Source organism: Spermophilus citellus, assembly GCF_964194105.1.
Source record: "Spermophilus citellus genome assembly, chromosome: 17".
Lineage (NCBI taxonomy): Eukaryota > Metazoa > Chordata > Mammalia > Rodentia > Sciuridae > Spermophilus > Spermophilus citellus.
Window position 1 is genome coordinate 29,962,696 of NC_138199.1, and position 16,532 is coordinate 29,979,227.

Genomic DNA, 16,532 nt, shown 5'->3' on the forward strand with positions numbered 1-16,532 from the left:
TCTCCCTTCCTCTAGGACTGTCCCTTCCATTTTACACAAAGATAACTCCAAAAATGAATAGCACCTCCCTGTCCTTATTATCAAAGAATTCACACATGAGACACAAAGAAACTATTAACATAAGTTGGATAAGCATTATATTGCTGAGATAACAAAAAAAAAAAAAAACTCTAGGTGGGCAGGAGAGTGACACTTATTACAAGGGAGGTTTCAAAGGATTTACAGGTAAACTGAAGGAAACCATTCTAGACAGAATAGCCTAATGTGTGAAGGTTCACTTCTGAGGAAGGGAAAGTAGTTCAGCAGTGCAGAGAGGTAGAAGATGAGACTAGAAATATAGGTTGATCAGAATCTATTCAAGTTTAGACTTGATCCTATCAAAATGTAAAACCAACAAAGATATAAGAACCCTTTAAGTTTTTATGTTTGTTGTTTTGCTTTTAATACATAATTTTTAAAAAAACAAAATAACACAAGCACTTAATACAACCAGACACATCTTCCATAAACATGACAACTGGTAAATTACTTAGTCATCTATACCTGACATTAGTAAAGAGACTGCAGGAAAATTAGATTCTTTCTATATATGTTCATTAGGTCAAATTGGTTTATTTATGTGGTTTATTATGGTTTTTCAAATCCACTGGGTTTTTTGTTTGTTTGATTTGTTTTGTTTTGTTTGGCACAAGGGATTGAGCCCAAGGGTGCTTAGCCAATAAGCCACATCCCTAGACCCTTTCATTTATTTATTTATTTTTGAGGCAGTGTCTTGCTAAGTTGCTTAGGGCCTGGCTAGGTTGCTGAGACTGATCTTGAACTTCATACTCTCCCTGCCTCAGTCTCCCAGGCCACTGAGATTGCAGGCATGTGTCACACACCCAATGCCTCCACTGTGGTCTTATTCATGTATGTCTTTATGATCTAACAGTTACTGAGAGAAGTACAACTTAAATTCCCTACTATACTTATGAATTTGTCTACTTATTAATATAAGGTACTCTGGGGTTTGTTCTTTGGATTTTTCCTTTGTTTTAGATTCCAATTTTCTGGTGTCATATGGGTTAACATATAAAGCCCTATTCAATGACACAGAAAACACTCCTCTAGATAAGATTTTTGGTCCATTCTTGGACAGATCTACTTGTTATGCTATTGAAAACTGGTAATTATTTTCCCCATGTTCTTTCCTTTCCAGCAGCCACCTACTCCCAGTCAAGTGTATCTCAATATTTAGAGTACATTCATGCTGCTCAGTCTGACCTCCACTGTAGAGAAAGAATGGTTGCCCACATGATCAAAGGTATTCATATTCACACACACAAAAAAAATGAACTAGGCACATCATATGCTATGTAGTCACAGTTTATAACTCTGCCCAGAGTATAAAAGGAGAGGGAAAAGTTTGATTCATTCACAGAATATTTTCTTCTTCCGGAAGAGAAAAAAAAGAAAAATCACAATTACCAGTTTGAAAAACTTTAGTCCCCAAGTCAGAAGTGGCTTACAATTAAATAAATAAACAAACCAAAACACAAATATAAGGCATTATGGCAGCTATCCTATCTAATCATAGTATGAATAAACACATGAGCAACAGGGAAAGCTGACAATTATATTTCTAATTTCCTATCTCAATACTTATTCAAATTATAGGGAGGGAAACCAGGCTCAGTCTGCACTGGAAATGACTGAGACATACAAACAAGTCAGGGCAAAAGAAAACCCCCAAGTAATAAGTAATGAAATGCAATGTGCAAGGTGTTTTGTTCCTACTTAGAATTTATAAATAAATCAATTCTACCATATGATGATGAAAAACAGGGTTTTTTTCCAAACTGTAGGTCATAACCTATTAGTGAAATATATAATTGACTTGTGACAACTGGTAAGTTACTTACTTTTTAAAAAATGAAATGAAGGGGCTGGGGTTGTGGCTTGGTAGAGCACTCACCTGGCACGGGTGAGACACTAGGTTCAATCATTAGCAACACATAAAGATAAATAACTAAAGGTATTGTGTCCATCTACAACTAAAAAATATTTTTTAAAAAATGAAATGGCGGGGCTAGGATTGTGGCTTAGTGGTAGAGCACTCACCTAGCATGGGTGAGACACTGGGTTCGATCCTTAGCACCACATAAAAATAAATAATTAAAGGTATCGGGTCCATCTACAACTAAAAAATATTTTTTTTAAAAATGAAATGGGGGTAGGGCTGGAGATGGGACTCCCTAGCCTGGCATGCATGCGGCCCGGGTTCGATCCTCAGCACCACATACAAAGATGTGGTGTCCGACAAAAACTAAAAAATAAACATTAAAAAATTCTCTTTCTCTCTCTTAAAAAAAAATGAAATGGGGGTGCTGGGATTGTGGCTCAGCGATAGAGCACTCGCCTAGCATGTGTGAGGCCCTGGGTTCGATCCTCAGAACCACATAAAAATAAATAAATAAAATAAAGATATTGTGTCCAACTACAGCTAAAAAATAATTTTTTAAAAATGAAATGGGCCAGGAATGGTAGCACATGCCTGTAATCCCAGCCACTCAGGAGGCTGAGATAGAAGGATTACAAGTTTGAGGCTAGCCTCAGCAATTTAGCAAGGCCCTAAGCAACTTAGTGAGACCCTGTGTCTAAATAAAAAATAAAAAGGATTGGAGATATGGCTCAGAGATAAGTGCCCTTGGATTCAATCCCTGGTGCCAAAACAAACAAACAAACAAACAGAATAGGATAGGATAGAAGAAATAATAGTGAAATATATTTATAATGTTGTGGTTGTGAATCAATGGTAGAGCACTTGCTTAACATGTATGAGGCACTGGGTTCGATCTTCTGGGTTTGATCCTCAGCACCACATAAAAATAAATAAATACATAAATAAAGGTATTGTGTCTATCTACAAACCAAAAACATCTTTAAAAAAAATTTGAAAAGTATTATTTCATAGAATTGTTTTATGTACATACATCATGAAACGTACACAAAAAACTAAAGTTATTTCATGCTATAGATCATTACTGAAAATAAAACTCTGAGCTGGGTGTGATGCAATTACATCTCTGTAATTCTAGCAACTCAGGAAACTGAGGTATAGAAGGATCTCAGGTTCAAGGCCAGCCTTGGTCACTTAGTGAGACCTTGTCTCAAAATTAAAAACAAAAAAGAAAGAACGAACGAACTGGGGATACGGTTCAGTAGTAGAGAGTGGATTCAATTTCCAGTACCACAGGGGAAAAAAAGGTAGGCAAAAGGCATTCAACTTAACACACTGTGCTTTAAGAAAAAAAATTAAAAAAAAAAAAAAAGAAGGTGCCCTCCTCCATGAATAAGTCCTTTTTAGGCTCTCAGAGTAATGAGGCTTTAGCAGGTAAGCATTACTATTCACAGGCCTTCTAAGGATAATCATTCCCTACATGAATCTTGAAGGTTTGAAAGGCATGTTGAAAGAAGCAGGGACCTCCTACATAGGCAGCTAGATATGCTGAGTCAACCCTGGCAATGAAGGTAAAGTAGTAGAGGCCAATCACCCTACGTTCCACCCAAGTAATACACTATCTGATTCTCACTGGCAGGAACTATTTCTGGTTTGTTCCACTATGTCCCCATCATCCTAGTACAGCATATGGATTGTGGCAGGTAATGTGGCAGGAATGTTTGCAGTAAATGTTTGCTAAATAAAAAAAATTACATTGCATAAGTCATTCCCTCTCTCAGGTCTTGAATTTCTATAAAGCAAAAGGATTGGACTAGATCAATATATTTCCTTTCAGCTTTAAAGGCCTACATATACTTCTTTGAGCTATAATTCCTAAATACATCACACAGAGTATCAGTAAAATCACTCCAGGACATCAGGGTTTGAATATATGCCAAGTCACAAGGTTTCACAGCATCTTACTCACTGCAGTCCTGCATAAGATAAACAAAATGAATTTGCCCTGTTGAAATGACTGAAACCATCACAGCCTCCTCCCTCAAGAAGAATCTGCTTGAAATTTGCTAAGGTAGAAAGAGCAGCTGTTGTAGAAATAACATAAAACATGTCTGACCATTCAGCTAAAGAGAAACGTTGAAGCATAAAAACAATAACAATAGCAGCAACAAAACTTAACTTCTTCAGTTGTTAGAAAAATCTAGTAACTAAATAACTAAATAATCTCTGATCTTAATATCACAGTTCGGTGAAGGCAGGATATTTGTTTTTGAAATAGTATAACATAGACTTACATTCTTCAATTGTCAATTAGGAATTGCTTTCTAACCTTTTAGAACTTTTTCCAAAAAGGGCAAGTAAATTATTCTTCAATCCATTATTTTAAGTAACATCATCCCAAATTAATCTAACTCACAAAATCACCAGTTCACAAAATTAGATTTTATTAAATGTACCTACTAAAGATTGACATGTAAGGATTACACATTGAAATATGTCCCTTATCTATTAAAAAAAGAGCTTTCTTTTTAATAGATGGTTTTCAAAATCACCTCTAACTGTTTGGCTTCTAAATATTTCAAACATCTATAGATGCTTATTATAGAAACACAGATACAAACTACAGGGGGATCAGAAAACTCTACAGAGATACTAAGTCTCATTTTGGGTGTCTGTGGCTTGACATAAAAAGTCAGAAAGCAATTTAAAAGGCTTAAATAAAGATAAATTAAGAGACACATCATAAGACACTTTATAATGTGACCATCAATAAAAAGATAAGAAAGCCCAAAGGCATTTCACCATGAGCAGATTCTAAGAGAAAATATTTATACTGATGACATTTCCATGGGTTGACTTATTCCTTCTTGCTTATTCTTAAAAATCTAAGTTTGTGCACAAAAACAAAGTTATTCTTCAAAGTCTGCCAAATTTTTAAAAGAGCAATAACCATTCTCATGACATTTAAAAGAACAGGTAAACAATTCAAGCTCACTTTAACAATTCTTTTAAAACAGCATTCCATGATAATTGAAACCTTTGCATGTTGCTGGTAGGAATACATACAAATAGTATAGCCAGTATGGTAAAGTTTGGCAGTTTCTTTAAAGCTAAACATAGAATTACTATATGATCTAACAATTCCACTTCTAGCTACATACCCAAAATAATTGAAGACAAGCTGAGGACTTGGATACTTGTACAACAATGTTCATTATTGCATTATTCACCGCCAGCAAGGTATAAACAACCCAGTGCCAATCAACAGATGAACAAAATGTGTTTTATACATTCAAGGAATACAAACCATAAAAAAGAATAAAGTGCTGAAACATGTTACAAAATAGATGAACCTAAGAATACTATGCTAAGTGAAATAAACTAGGTAGAAACAAACAAACAAATATTGTAAGATTCCAGTTATGTGAAATATCTAGAATAGGCAAGTTCACAGAGATAAACAATAAATTAGAGGTTCTCAGTGGCTACAGGGTTGAAGGGAATGGGAATTATTATTTAACAATTTCAGAGTTTCTGTTTAACATAATAAAAAAGCTTGGAGATAGATTGTGATGATGGAAAATAGAAGTGAATACAATTAATACCATTAATTCTACATTTTAAAATGGCTAAGCCAGACACAGTGGCTCACAACTGTAATTCCAGCCACTTGGGAGGCTGAGGCAAGAGAATTCCAAGTTTGAGACCAGAATAAGCAATTTACTGAGGCCCTCAGCAACTCAGTAAGACCCTGACTCAAAATAAAAAATAAAAAAGGCTGAGAATGTAGCTCAAGGGTAAAACACCCCGGGTTCAATCCCCAGTAGCAAAAAAAAAAAAAAAGGGATAAAATGGCAAATTTTATCATAATTAAAGAAAAAATAAACAAATAGAATAATTCCATGACCACCCTACAGCTTAAAATAGACAAGGAAAATGTGTCTTTATATAAAATGGAAAGATCTCATTAATGGTTATCATACTAATTAAGCTGTCCAACATAGTCACTTTTAGCTGCTTTTATGTGTCTCCTGATGTGATGTGATACAGTCTATATAATGATTGTGCTAGAAAATTGGGCCTGAATTTTAACATGAAAAAAATGACAAATCCAGAATAGGCAATGTTCCATAGGACAACTGGTCTGGACTCTTCACAACAAACAAATGCCAATTCCTGAACCTTGACTGGATCCTAGATCTGGAGAAAAAGGAGCTACAAAGGATATTTTGGGGATAATAAGTAAAATTTGAATTATGGAAAGCATGTAGGATGGTAGTATTGAATTACTGGTTATGGTAATGGTATATAATTCTATAGAGGACTGTACTTGAGAAACATGCAATGGAACTTACAGGCAAAGTGTCATGAAAACTACAACCTATTTTTGGATGGATTGGCAAAAGATTATATGTGTATGTAGAGGGGAGGGTGTGGATGTGTGTGGAGGTGAGGAAGCAAAGCATATAGCAGAAAAGATAACAGTGGGTGAATTTAAATAAAGGATATATGGGTGCTCATATTTAAAGACTTCTATAGGTAGTCTTTCAATTTTATTATGGGTTTGAAATTATCAATATAAAAAGAAATAAAATTTTAAAAAATTAGAATTCCACAAAGTTTCCTTTCTTAACTACACTAAAGAAAGCTAAATAAGCAGGGGGAAATACAGCAAATTCTGTGTTTTGCATACCTTCCACATCATACCAATGTGCACCATTTGTGATTCCATCTTTGAAAGTCTCATCTTCATCTCCTGGACAATGAGGCTCACCAGTTTTCATTATGGGGTGATTTGAAGCATAAGCTTTTGCCAGGTATTTAAAGACTTCATCATCTGAGGTTTTGCTATAGATTCCAGTTGCTTTATGCTCTGGAGAATCATCAAAAGGATAGCTTGCTACCACTGAGCCACCATGAAGATTTCCAGAAAGCACAAACCTTTGAAAACACAACCAAATCATGTATCACTAAAAAAAAAATAAATGAATAAAAGACATAGAAAACACAATGCATTTAATAAAAGTTCCACAATATCATTAATAAATGAACTCATCTTTGTGTGTGTTTGTGTGTTGCTGGGGATTAAACCCAGGGCCTCCTGCATACTAAGCAAACACTAACACTGAGCTATATTCCCCCAGACCCATAAACAAATTGAAATATCTCTCTTGGGGACCAGAAGACAGCTCTATAAGTTGTTATAAGGGAACCACTACTAACAGTAACAAAAAAAAAAAAAAAAAAAAAAAAAGGAAAATGGAAAGAAAGTATCATCAACTTAAAATTTCAAACAGTTTCAGGTTAACCACAAGTAACTTTAAAGAATTTTCTATCATTGAAAAAGTAGTTGAATAACACAGCATTAACTAATGTTTCAGGAAATGTCTTATTTAAGGAATTCCAAATTCATGTAATGGGCTGAACTATGTGACTTTTCCAATATTCAACCTTTTTTAAAACCTATAAAAAATGACAATTTCATATAGTTCAACCTCATATTTACATTTCATAATGTGTTAATTTCATAGAAAATTTGGCTGTATAAATAATACTTGTTGAATACATGAGCTGGGTTATGCTTTGTATATTTACTGTCCACAGAGTTTTAAGGATAGGGAGTCTAGTTTAAAAAAGGATGAGTTTTGTTTTGCTCCAGTTTTACAAAATACCTAGACTAAATTCACATTTTCAAGAAAGAAGTCACAGTTGAGAAGTTTCAGGAAAAACAAAAAACAACCAGATATATAGTGATATGTTTTCAGAGAAAAATAATACAGCCTTTCAAAGACTAATCCTCCATTGCGCCAAGAGATGGGGACATTTTTAGAATTAACCTGGAGATAAGGCTGATTAAATAAAACAAAAAACAAAACCCTTTTTCTTGCCAGGCATGATGACACATGCCTGCAATCCTATCTACTCAAGATATAAGGCAGGAGGATCACAAGTTCAAGGTCAGCCTCAGAAAGACCCTATCTCAAATTTATAAATTTTAAAAGGACTGAGGATCTGGCTCAGTGATTAAATACCACTTGGTTCAATCCTCAGGAGAAAACAAAACAACAACAACAAAACCGCTACCAAAAAGTTTTTCTTAATGTTTCTGTGTGCATATGTATATGTGTTTTGTTAGAGATTAAACCCAAGACCTTATACATGCTAGCCAAGTGTACTACTACTGAGCTATATCTATAGCCCCGCATTTTCTGCTTTTAAGTGAGTCAATTTATAATCTGGCCCCAAAATATTTTGGGGGGTGGGGTACCAGGGATTGAACCCAGGGGCATTTAACCACTGAGCCACATCCCCACCCTTATTATTTTATATTTTGAGACCCTGTTGTTTACAGCCTCACTAAGTTGCTGAGGCTGGCTTCCAACATTTGATCCTCATGCTTCAGCCTCCAGAGCGCTAGGATTACAGGTGTGTACCACTGCGCCTGGCTAATCTGATCAAATCTATAGATATAGGAACACTGAAAAACTTCTTTCCTGGTGAAAACCACAGGTAAAAAAAAAAAAAATGCGTACATTCTGTTTATGAGTCTTTTCCTTATGTAACTGTTCAAACCATTACAAGTAAATATTAAATACTTTTCTCATTGTACTCTAAATTGGATTTTCTTATTCTGCCTTTTCTGTGGTTGAAATTAATTGACCTACAGAAATTCTACAGAGGGTTGAAATATATATATTTTCTCTCTTTCTCTCTCTCTCTCTCTATATATATACACACACACACACAAACATATAACATTTCTCTCTATATGCTTGAAAAAATTAAATCATTTGTCTAATTTCAAAGGTTATTTTAAGCATGATCAGCATCATCCCAGAAGAGATCAAATAATGAAAATTACTTTTAAGACAGAATCTATTCATGACAGAAGAAAAAAATACAGCCAATAATGCTGTGATTAAACACTAGAACAGACTATAAAAAGAGAAGAGTTTAAGACTAATATAATTAGCACTCTTCCAGACACCAGAGAATGTCATTTGGTAAAGTGGTAATAGCACAAGCTTTGGAGTCAAGCAAATATGGTAAAAATGTTCAGTCTCGGGCTGGGGATGTGGCTCAAGCGGTAGCGCGATCGCCTGGCATGCGTGCGGCCCGGGTTGGATCCTCAGCACCACATACAAACAAAGATGTTGTGTCCGCCGAGAACTAAAAAATAAATATTAAAAATTCTCTCTCTCTCTCTCTCTCTCTCTCTCTCTCTCCTCTCACACTCTCTCTTTAAAAAAAAAAAAAAGTTCAGTCTCACAGATCTGTGGCTCAAGAGTAACACAATCAGAAGTTTCTGCCCCCAAATTCAATAAACCTTAGATTCCCTCTCATCTGTAAAATGGTAATTAGTGCTACCTGCTTCCCAAAGTTGTTATGAAGACTAAGGAATATAATGCACATGAACATCTACAACAATGAGTACTTTATAGCTCCTGTTCAACAATAGTTAATTTCTTTGGAGATATCTAGCATTGTGTTTAAGGAATCACTAACATACAGATTATCATTGTATTTTCCATTTCCATTGTCCCTCTTAAATGTTAAAGAAATAAAAATTAAGTACATATTTTAACTTTCTAACTCTATACTAACAATCTCACCCCTGCCCCCCACCAACCCCATAGAGCTAATGTATTAAAAAATATTATGTTTTGTATTTCTAAAACAATTAAACACTTTTTCCCCCATTGGACTTTGAGAAAGCTATATTAGAAGGCAGGCTCAGTTCAGGCAATCCATTCAGCAACAAATATTTTTTGAGTGCCAACTATGAGTTGAACACTGTTCTAGGCACTAGGAATACATTATGAACAACAATTAAAAAGTCCTGAACATTCTAAGTGAAGTATGTCACTTTCCATATTTTTAATTAAACTTTAAAATCCAAGGTTCTCTACTAAATGTTATTTTTCATTTTGTTCTAATATCTTGAAACACTTCTCAGAAATATATTTAAAATGGCATAACCAAGGACTTTCAGAGAAATAAATTATTTGCAATCTCCTTGAGCAATAAAATTCAATTAGACTTCCATATTCTATTTTTTTTAGGAACTAATTCCAGGATTTCATCAGAAAGTAACATCGATCACAATGGCTAAAAGATTACTCTTTTGAGTCTCTGTCAGATCAATTCCTATCATATTTGAAAGGTATTTTATGGTTTCCATTCAAATCAATTCTCTCAAGTGTTTCTCATACTTGACTTCAATATTGTATAGGGATGTGGCTCAGTGGTAGACAGCTTGCCTAGCCTATGTGAGGCCCCAGGTTCAATTCCCAGCAATTCAAAAAAATAAAACATAAATAAAGTAGCTGCTAAATATGTTATAAATAAGAGTCTATAAATATGAAAAAAAATAATTTCTAAATTAATTTTTATGTTCACTAGACAATGCTATAGATAACTTTAAAAATTGATAATGTGATGCCCGAAAAATTACAAAGGTTTGGGAAATGGTAGATGAATATGCACAAGCCTCCTAAAATAATCTGTACCCACCCCAACACTATGATAATGATCTTCCAAAACATCAAAAAATTGAGGTTATGGGTGTAGCTCAATGGCAGAGTGCTTGACAGGCCCTGAGGTTCAATCCTAGCACCATCAAAAATCATTTATATGCTATCTCCTATTGAAGTCTAAACAAGTAAATTTACTTAAAGAAATCTAGTATGTCAAAAATATGGAATTGGGCTGGGGTTGTACCTCAGTGGTACATCACTTGCCTGGCATGTGTGAGGCACTGGGTTTGATCCTCAGTACCACATAAAAATAAATAAATAAAATAAAGGTATCATGTCCATCCACAACTAAAAAATATATACAACTTATTTTTAAAATGGGATCAAATAAACTATAAAATCTTTATTCAATTCTGATATTAAAATCTTTTATATTTTCTAAAATACTCATCTCAATTATCAATAGTACAAAAACACCTTTGGGGTAAAGTATATAAAGTAAAAAAATAAAAATAAAAATAAATTCCCTTTCCTAAACTGGAAGAAATGAGTCTTAAATTTTTACATATTCAAAATAACAAAAAAATCTATTTCTAATAGAGTTCAGAGACTAGGAAATAAAGAAATTACCCAAATGTTTACTTCACAAAATACAATGAAAAAGGCAGTTTTCTCATACAACCTGTTTGTATCTTTCTTTTTAATATTCATCTAAGCATCAATCTCAAATTGTGTGTGTATACTTACGTTTTTAATTCCTTTGTTATTGACTAATCATTAAATACACATTTTGAGTTAATTTTTGAAGACTGCAGACAGATGAATGTACTCTTTACCTTATATAATCACCTGTTTTTCTTTTTGATCAGAGTTACATGCTTTAAAAAACAGTGCAGTATGATTAGGGTAGTCCACTGCCACAGAATAAAATGACTATATAATACCAAATGACCCACACAAGTTTTTAAAATCCTCCCAAGCTCCTATCATCGAACTAACCATACTGAACCAAAACTCATAATGGTTAAATACTAGTGATATGAAAGAATATCAAGAGAGCAAATATTGGGGCCCAGATTAAAAACTTAAAGCTTTCAGTATAATCCCAAGGTGACTTAGACCAAAAGGAAATTTTCATTCTTGGTCACAGCAGAACTAATACTGAAGAGAAAAAAATCCCAGCAAGGGTTATGACAAGAGTATTTAAATACTTAAGCAATGAAAACAGTACAGTCAATACATCACCTCGAAAAGTGCCTAGCCATCATGGCTTTTGACAATAAGTTTAGGTCAAAGTCAAATTTATGCAGTTGTTCAGAGGTCATGACGTGATCATCTTTAAAAGAAAAAAAAAATCCTCCTAGAAAGTGTTTGTGAAATATCTTCTAAAGGGAGTAAAGTGAAAGGTGAAAGAAAAAGAATCTGGAGCTGTCATAATGCCCACAAATCTTCTAGGCCCGCTGTATCTGTCTGAAATCTTGTAGAAGAAATTATTCCAAGTCCCACACAGAAACTTCCTCATTCATTACTGCCTTATCTTACCTGGCATTCAGAAATCTCCAAATCAGGATGGAAAGATTAACTACTACTTAAAAAGCCTTATGAAGGCACAAATATGGGGATTCAGTGATGCTTGGAAAAACAAAGCAGTATATGCTCACTTCAGACACTATTCCATTTTTAATAAGTTCCCTCCTCTATGCCTCTCCTTCCTTTCAGATGTAAATCCTACCCACATCTCCAAACTCAGTTCAAGTTCTATTTTTTCCACTGAGATGGTCAATATTATTTCAGCTCAACCACACTTTGCTAGTGAGTACAATTTCTGTCAAGTTTAACTGGGTGAACATCTCATATAGATTTATAATATTTTCTTGTTATACACTAATTTCTCGAGACCCTCATTCTTATACTTATTAAGTTTTTTAAATCCTACACATACTTAATAACACTCAAGGTTTATATTAAGTGTGACAATTTAGTTATTCTGCCCAGGCCCAATAATAAGGTGCAAAAATGGCATCAGAAACCCTTGCAGTCTAATATAAGGCAGATCACAGATCTGTGCAAGTTCTCCAGCCAAGCTCCTTAGAGTCAGAAGTAAAAACCGGAGGAGAATTAGTTTCTATCAAACAATCAATGGTTGTCATTTACCGTTTCTGGGCTACAGTCTCTTGCCCTCCCTCGTAAGACCACTGAGTAGGAGACAGATTGCCTGCATCTAAGTCCCAGTTATACTCCTCACTAGGCAAATTAGTTTAACCAATTCTCACTCTCAATTTCCCCCGTATGCAAAACCAGGATGTGAATGGTGTCTGTGTCATCAAGTTGTGACCAACATCAAGTGGGATAAAGCAGTCCCGGAAAGTGGTTAGTACAATGCTTCTAGAAACAAGATAACAATATTGATAATTCATCTATAAAATGAGTGAGCTGACCTAGGTTATCCTTAAGGTCTCATCCACCCAACGCTTATAATTCCATGGTCCTGAAAGAAGAGGGGCAGCATGCCAGAAAGGAATCTCCCCTTCAGCCATGCCTTGAACAAATGATATCCTCTAGGCACCGCTTCTTTGACAATTAGCGGGACTAGGAGGCTCCCCGGCCTGGGCTGTTCCTGTTACAGGGTGTCACCCTCCATCCTCACTATCCCTATTCCCTTAGGCCGGCAAGCATTGTTTGAGCGCCTACTGGGTATCGGAACCAGCCTCTTGCCCTGGAAGGCTCACGTGGATGCGGAAGAGAGGCCGGACAACACTCACTTGTTCCTGCGGATCCAGTCCATGAGGGCGCGGACCTCTGGCACTTCGTCCAGGGCTGGGGGCTCGCCGCTACTGAACTGGTCCGGGAAGCTGCGGTTGAGGTCACGGCCACGGCTGTTGTCGCGGCCGCTGACCCCCCGCGGGCCGCCCTCGCTGAGGCCACAGTCACCCTCGCGGGCGCGCTCGAAGCCGTCGGGGTTGAGGCTGGGCAGCACATACACGTCGGTGGTATTGAGCAGGCTGACGATGCGCGGGTCCCCGCGGCTGTAGCCAGATGCCAGCTCGCGGGCCAGGTAGACCAGCACCTGGCGCGACACGGTCTCGTCGCCGTGCATGTTGCCTACGAGCTTCACCTGCGGCCGGCCGCGCAGGAGCGGCCCCTCAGCGTCGGGCCCCGCATCGTCGTCCGCGAGCAGCGGCCCCAGGCCGGCGGTGAGGCGCAGCACCCACAGCGGTCGGCCCTCCACTGAACGACCGATGCTGAAGAGGCGAGCCAGACCTGGGGGACCTGCGGCCGCCGCCTCCTTCAACGCCTTGCCCAGCTCCTCTTCGTGGTAGTAGCGGTCGAACTGGCCCTTGGCCGCCTCGGCGCCCGCACTCGTCGTCGTCGTCGCCTCCGCCTTCTTGATGTGTGCCCCCCGGGCCGGGCTCCTCAACAACAGCAGCAACACCAGGCACAGCGGCAGATGGAGGCGCCCCAGCCGCCAGAGTGGCCGCGCTTCCCAGCCGCTCGCCATCTTCCAGCAACGCCGCTAACCCCGGCTCCGCTCCCGCGGCTCCGCACTCCGGGCGGCCGGAGCCCGCCGGATCCCCTCCGCACCTAGCAACCCCATCCCGCCCTCCGCTCACGGCCAATCGCTGACGTGGCTGCTGCTGCGTCACGTCAGGGGGCGGGGTTATCCTTAAAGCGACCGATTCCCTCTGGGCGTGCCTTTCCTCCTCCTGCAGTCCTGGAGGAGTTTGGTCCCTTGCTTCCTTCCCTAAGGTTTTTCTCCCTCTCTTCCCAGCCTCCCTGCTTCCTTTTCCATTCTTGCTTTGCTTCTTCTCTACTCTGTTTCTTCTTTATGGCTTCTCCCCTTAAATTATCACTCCCTTTTCCTCTTGAATACTCTAACTCCCTTTCCATCTTTGTTGCTGCTTTCCTCAGCTGTGCTTTAACATTTTAACATTTAGAGCTGAGAACCAAAGAATCAAAAGATGCCAAAGAACCAAAAGATTTGAGAAAAACCAATATATTAGAAACAATCGACGTTCAAGGAATCAAAGGATGCCTTAGTCCAATTTCCTTTGCACCCTTACCTCTGGATGCTACCTGCCTTAGCTGCCTGCATGCTTTCAAAGCGAATGGGTCACTTGAAGTAGTAGAAGGCCCACCACTTAACCAGACAGTCCATTCTATTTTTGAGTTGCTATGTAAAAAGATGTTTCTTTAATGTTCAGCGAAAATCTGCTAGGTCGTAAGCCCCATTTGTGTTATTTATTTCTTTGGAGTTACCCCAATTGTTTCACTGCAACTTGCTCCCTCCTTAGGCAGATTGTATTTCATAGTTCACCAGCCCACCTCTCTCACCTTCTCTGAGAAAATCATATGTATATTACTGTGGTCTTGGAAAGACATGTTTTTAAGCAGTAGGTTTGACATTTCTGGAAACACTTGCTTGAAAAGTGAAATTCATAGACTCCTCAATGTTTGGCTAAAGCTGGGAAATACTGTTTTATCAAAACTAGAGAAAGGGTCTTTAAAACTGGTCTTTAAAGTAGGTTTTAATCACATTAGCTTGAAGAAACACAAAACGTTTTATAAAGTGTGAAATTCTACCCCTCTAACAACATAATTGCAAAAACTGTTGTATTTCTTTCTTTCAGAGCCAGATGTTTCAAGATCTAATCCCTGAACTGTAATTGAACCCTAATATGACTAGTAGAGTTCATTCATTCATTCATTTCTCAAATATTTATTGAGCAAATACTGTATGCCAAAGCTAGACGCTGGGAAGCAATTCTTTCTTCTGCCAAATCAGAGACTCAATGCAGTTTGTGGTGAGTACCACAGGAACAAGTGAGGGTGAGGGAATCCTCATTCAACCTGAGAAGGAGGAAGGGAAGAAAGAAGCTGTCGGGGAAGAAGGAGATTCTGGGCAAAATGATAAACAAGAACAGAAAGTTGCAAGGTTTGAGGGCAAATACTGCAGATCAGGATTACTGTGTGAAGGGAATCACAGTTGTAGAGATATCAACACAGGAGATCTGGGGGGGGGGGGAGGGCACACTTGATTTGGAAAGTCACAGATGGATTTTAAACTAATTTGGGAAAACCCTTCTGACAGTAACATAGAGAATGGAATGGGAGGCCTGAGACCACAGGCTGAGAGACCTGTGAGAAAGATATGATCCAAGAAGAAAGAGGATGGTCGGCTGGCTCTCAAGCAACATGCAGGTGCTACTTGAGATCTAGAATAGGAGAAAGCACAGGCTTAGGTGGAGATGATGAGAATATTCTGCATAAGAGCCAGCAAGTCACTCCAGTCCTGGGAACTCTTCTCCATGCCCTATTTGGTCTAGTCTACCTTATTATGCACAGCAGCTGCAACTCAGAAGAAACAAAGCCCCAACTCTATGCAGAGACCACTCCCCCTTGGGAGTGCTTAATCATTACACTGTGCACATTTACAATAATCCAAATCAAAGGAGCCCCCGGGGACATGTTAACCTCTAATCAAGCATTTCCTTTTCTACCATTTTCACTCTCCTTTGAATCCTCTTTCTGCCTCCTCAGTCCTGCAGCCTTACCTAGTAAGGCCAGCTGAAATGTAAATAAACAAGCTTAAGGGCAAGAGAATAATGTGTAACTTGAGCCAGGGCCCTCCCAGGAATCCTCAGGCCTCCCACTTGCATTTGGGGCTTTTTTCCAGGGCTGAGAGCATTCTTAGCAGGTAACGCTGAGCCTGTGGTTGCAAGTGAAAACCCAAAGCTGCAAATCGGGTCACTGCTCACTAGAGGGGAACAGCAGGGCAGGCACAGGGCCCGCATTGTATTTGCCCACAGTTGAATACCTTCATCTGTATCCCAGGAGCCTGGAATCTTGTGACAGGTGTCTCTTTCCTACTCCCCGCCCCCTGGAAAGTCTTGGCTCACACATGAGGGAACTTGGGAAAGGCTTGAAGGTAAAAAGCTTCCTGTTCACATAAGTGAAGTGACAATGACCTGGATTTTTTAAAAACAAGACAGAAGCTATTGGATGGCCAGCCTGATTCAATAACTACTTTCTTCAAAAGATTCAGAGGTAATTGAGTCACAGCATAGATCATAAAATTGTAAATGTCTCATTATCTGGCAGAAACACCCACAGATTCA

At 38.1% G+C, this 16,532-nt stretch overlaps 1 protein-coding gene across 2 annotated transcripts in view; it reads right to left on the reverse strand.

The window, feature by feature from the left end:
- The window catches only part of CPD (carboxypeptidase D), a 70,575-nt gene extending 56,564 nt beyond the window's left edge, over positions 1-14,011 (reverse strand). The window contains exons 1-2 of one of the 2 annotated variants that reach the window (XM_081270985.1): positions 13,179-14,011; positions 6,633-6,880 (exon numbers count right to left, since the gene is read on the reverse strand). In XM_081270985.1, the coding sequence (XP_081127111.1) occupies positions 6,633-6,880; positions 13,179-13,915 (985 nt within the window). In that variant the 5' untranslated portion in view covers positions 13,916-14,011. The remainder of the gene's footprint in view (positions 1-6,632; positions 6,881-13,178) is intronic. The other variant, XM_081270986.1, reaches the window with a different exon arrangement.
- Positions 14,012-16,532: the final 2,521 nt, after the last annotated feature.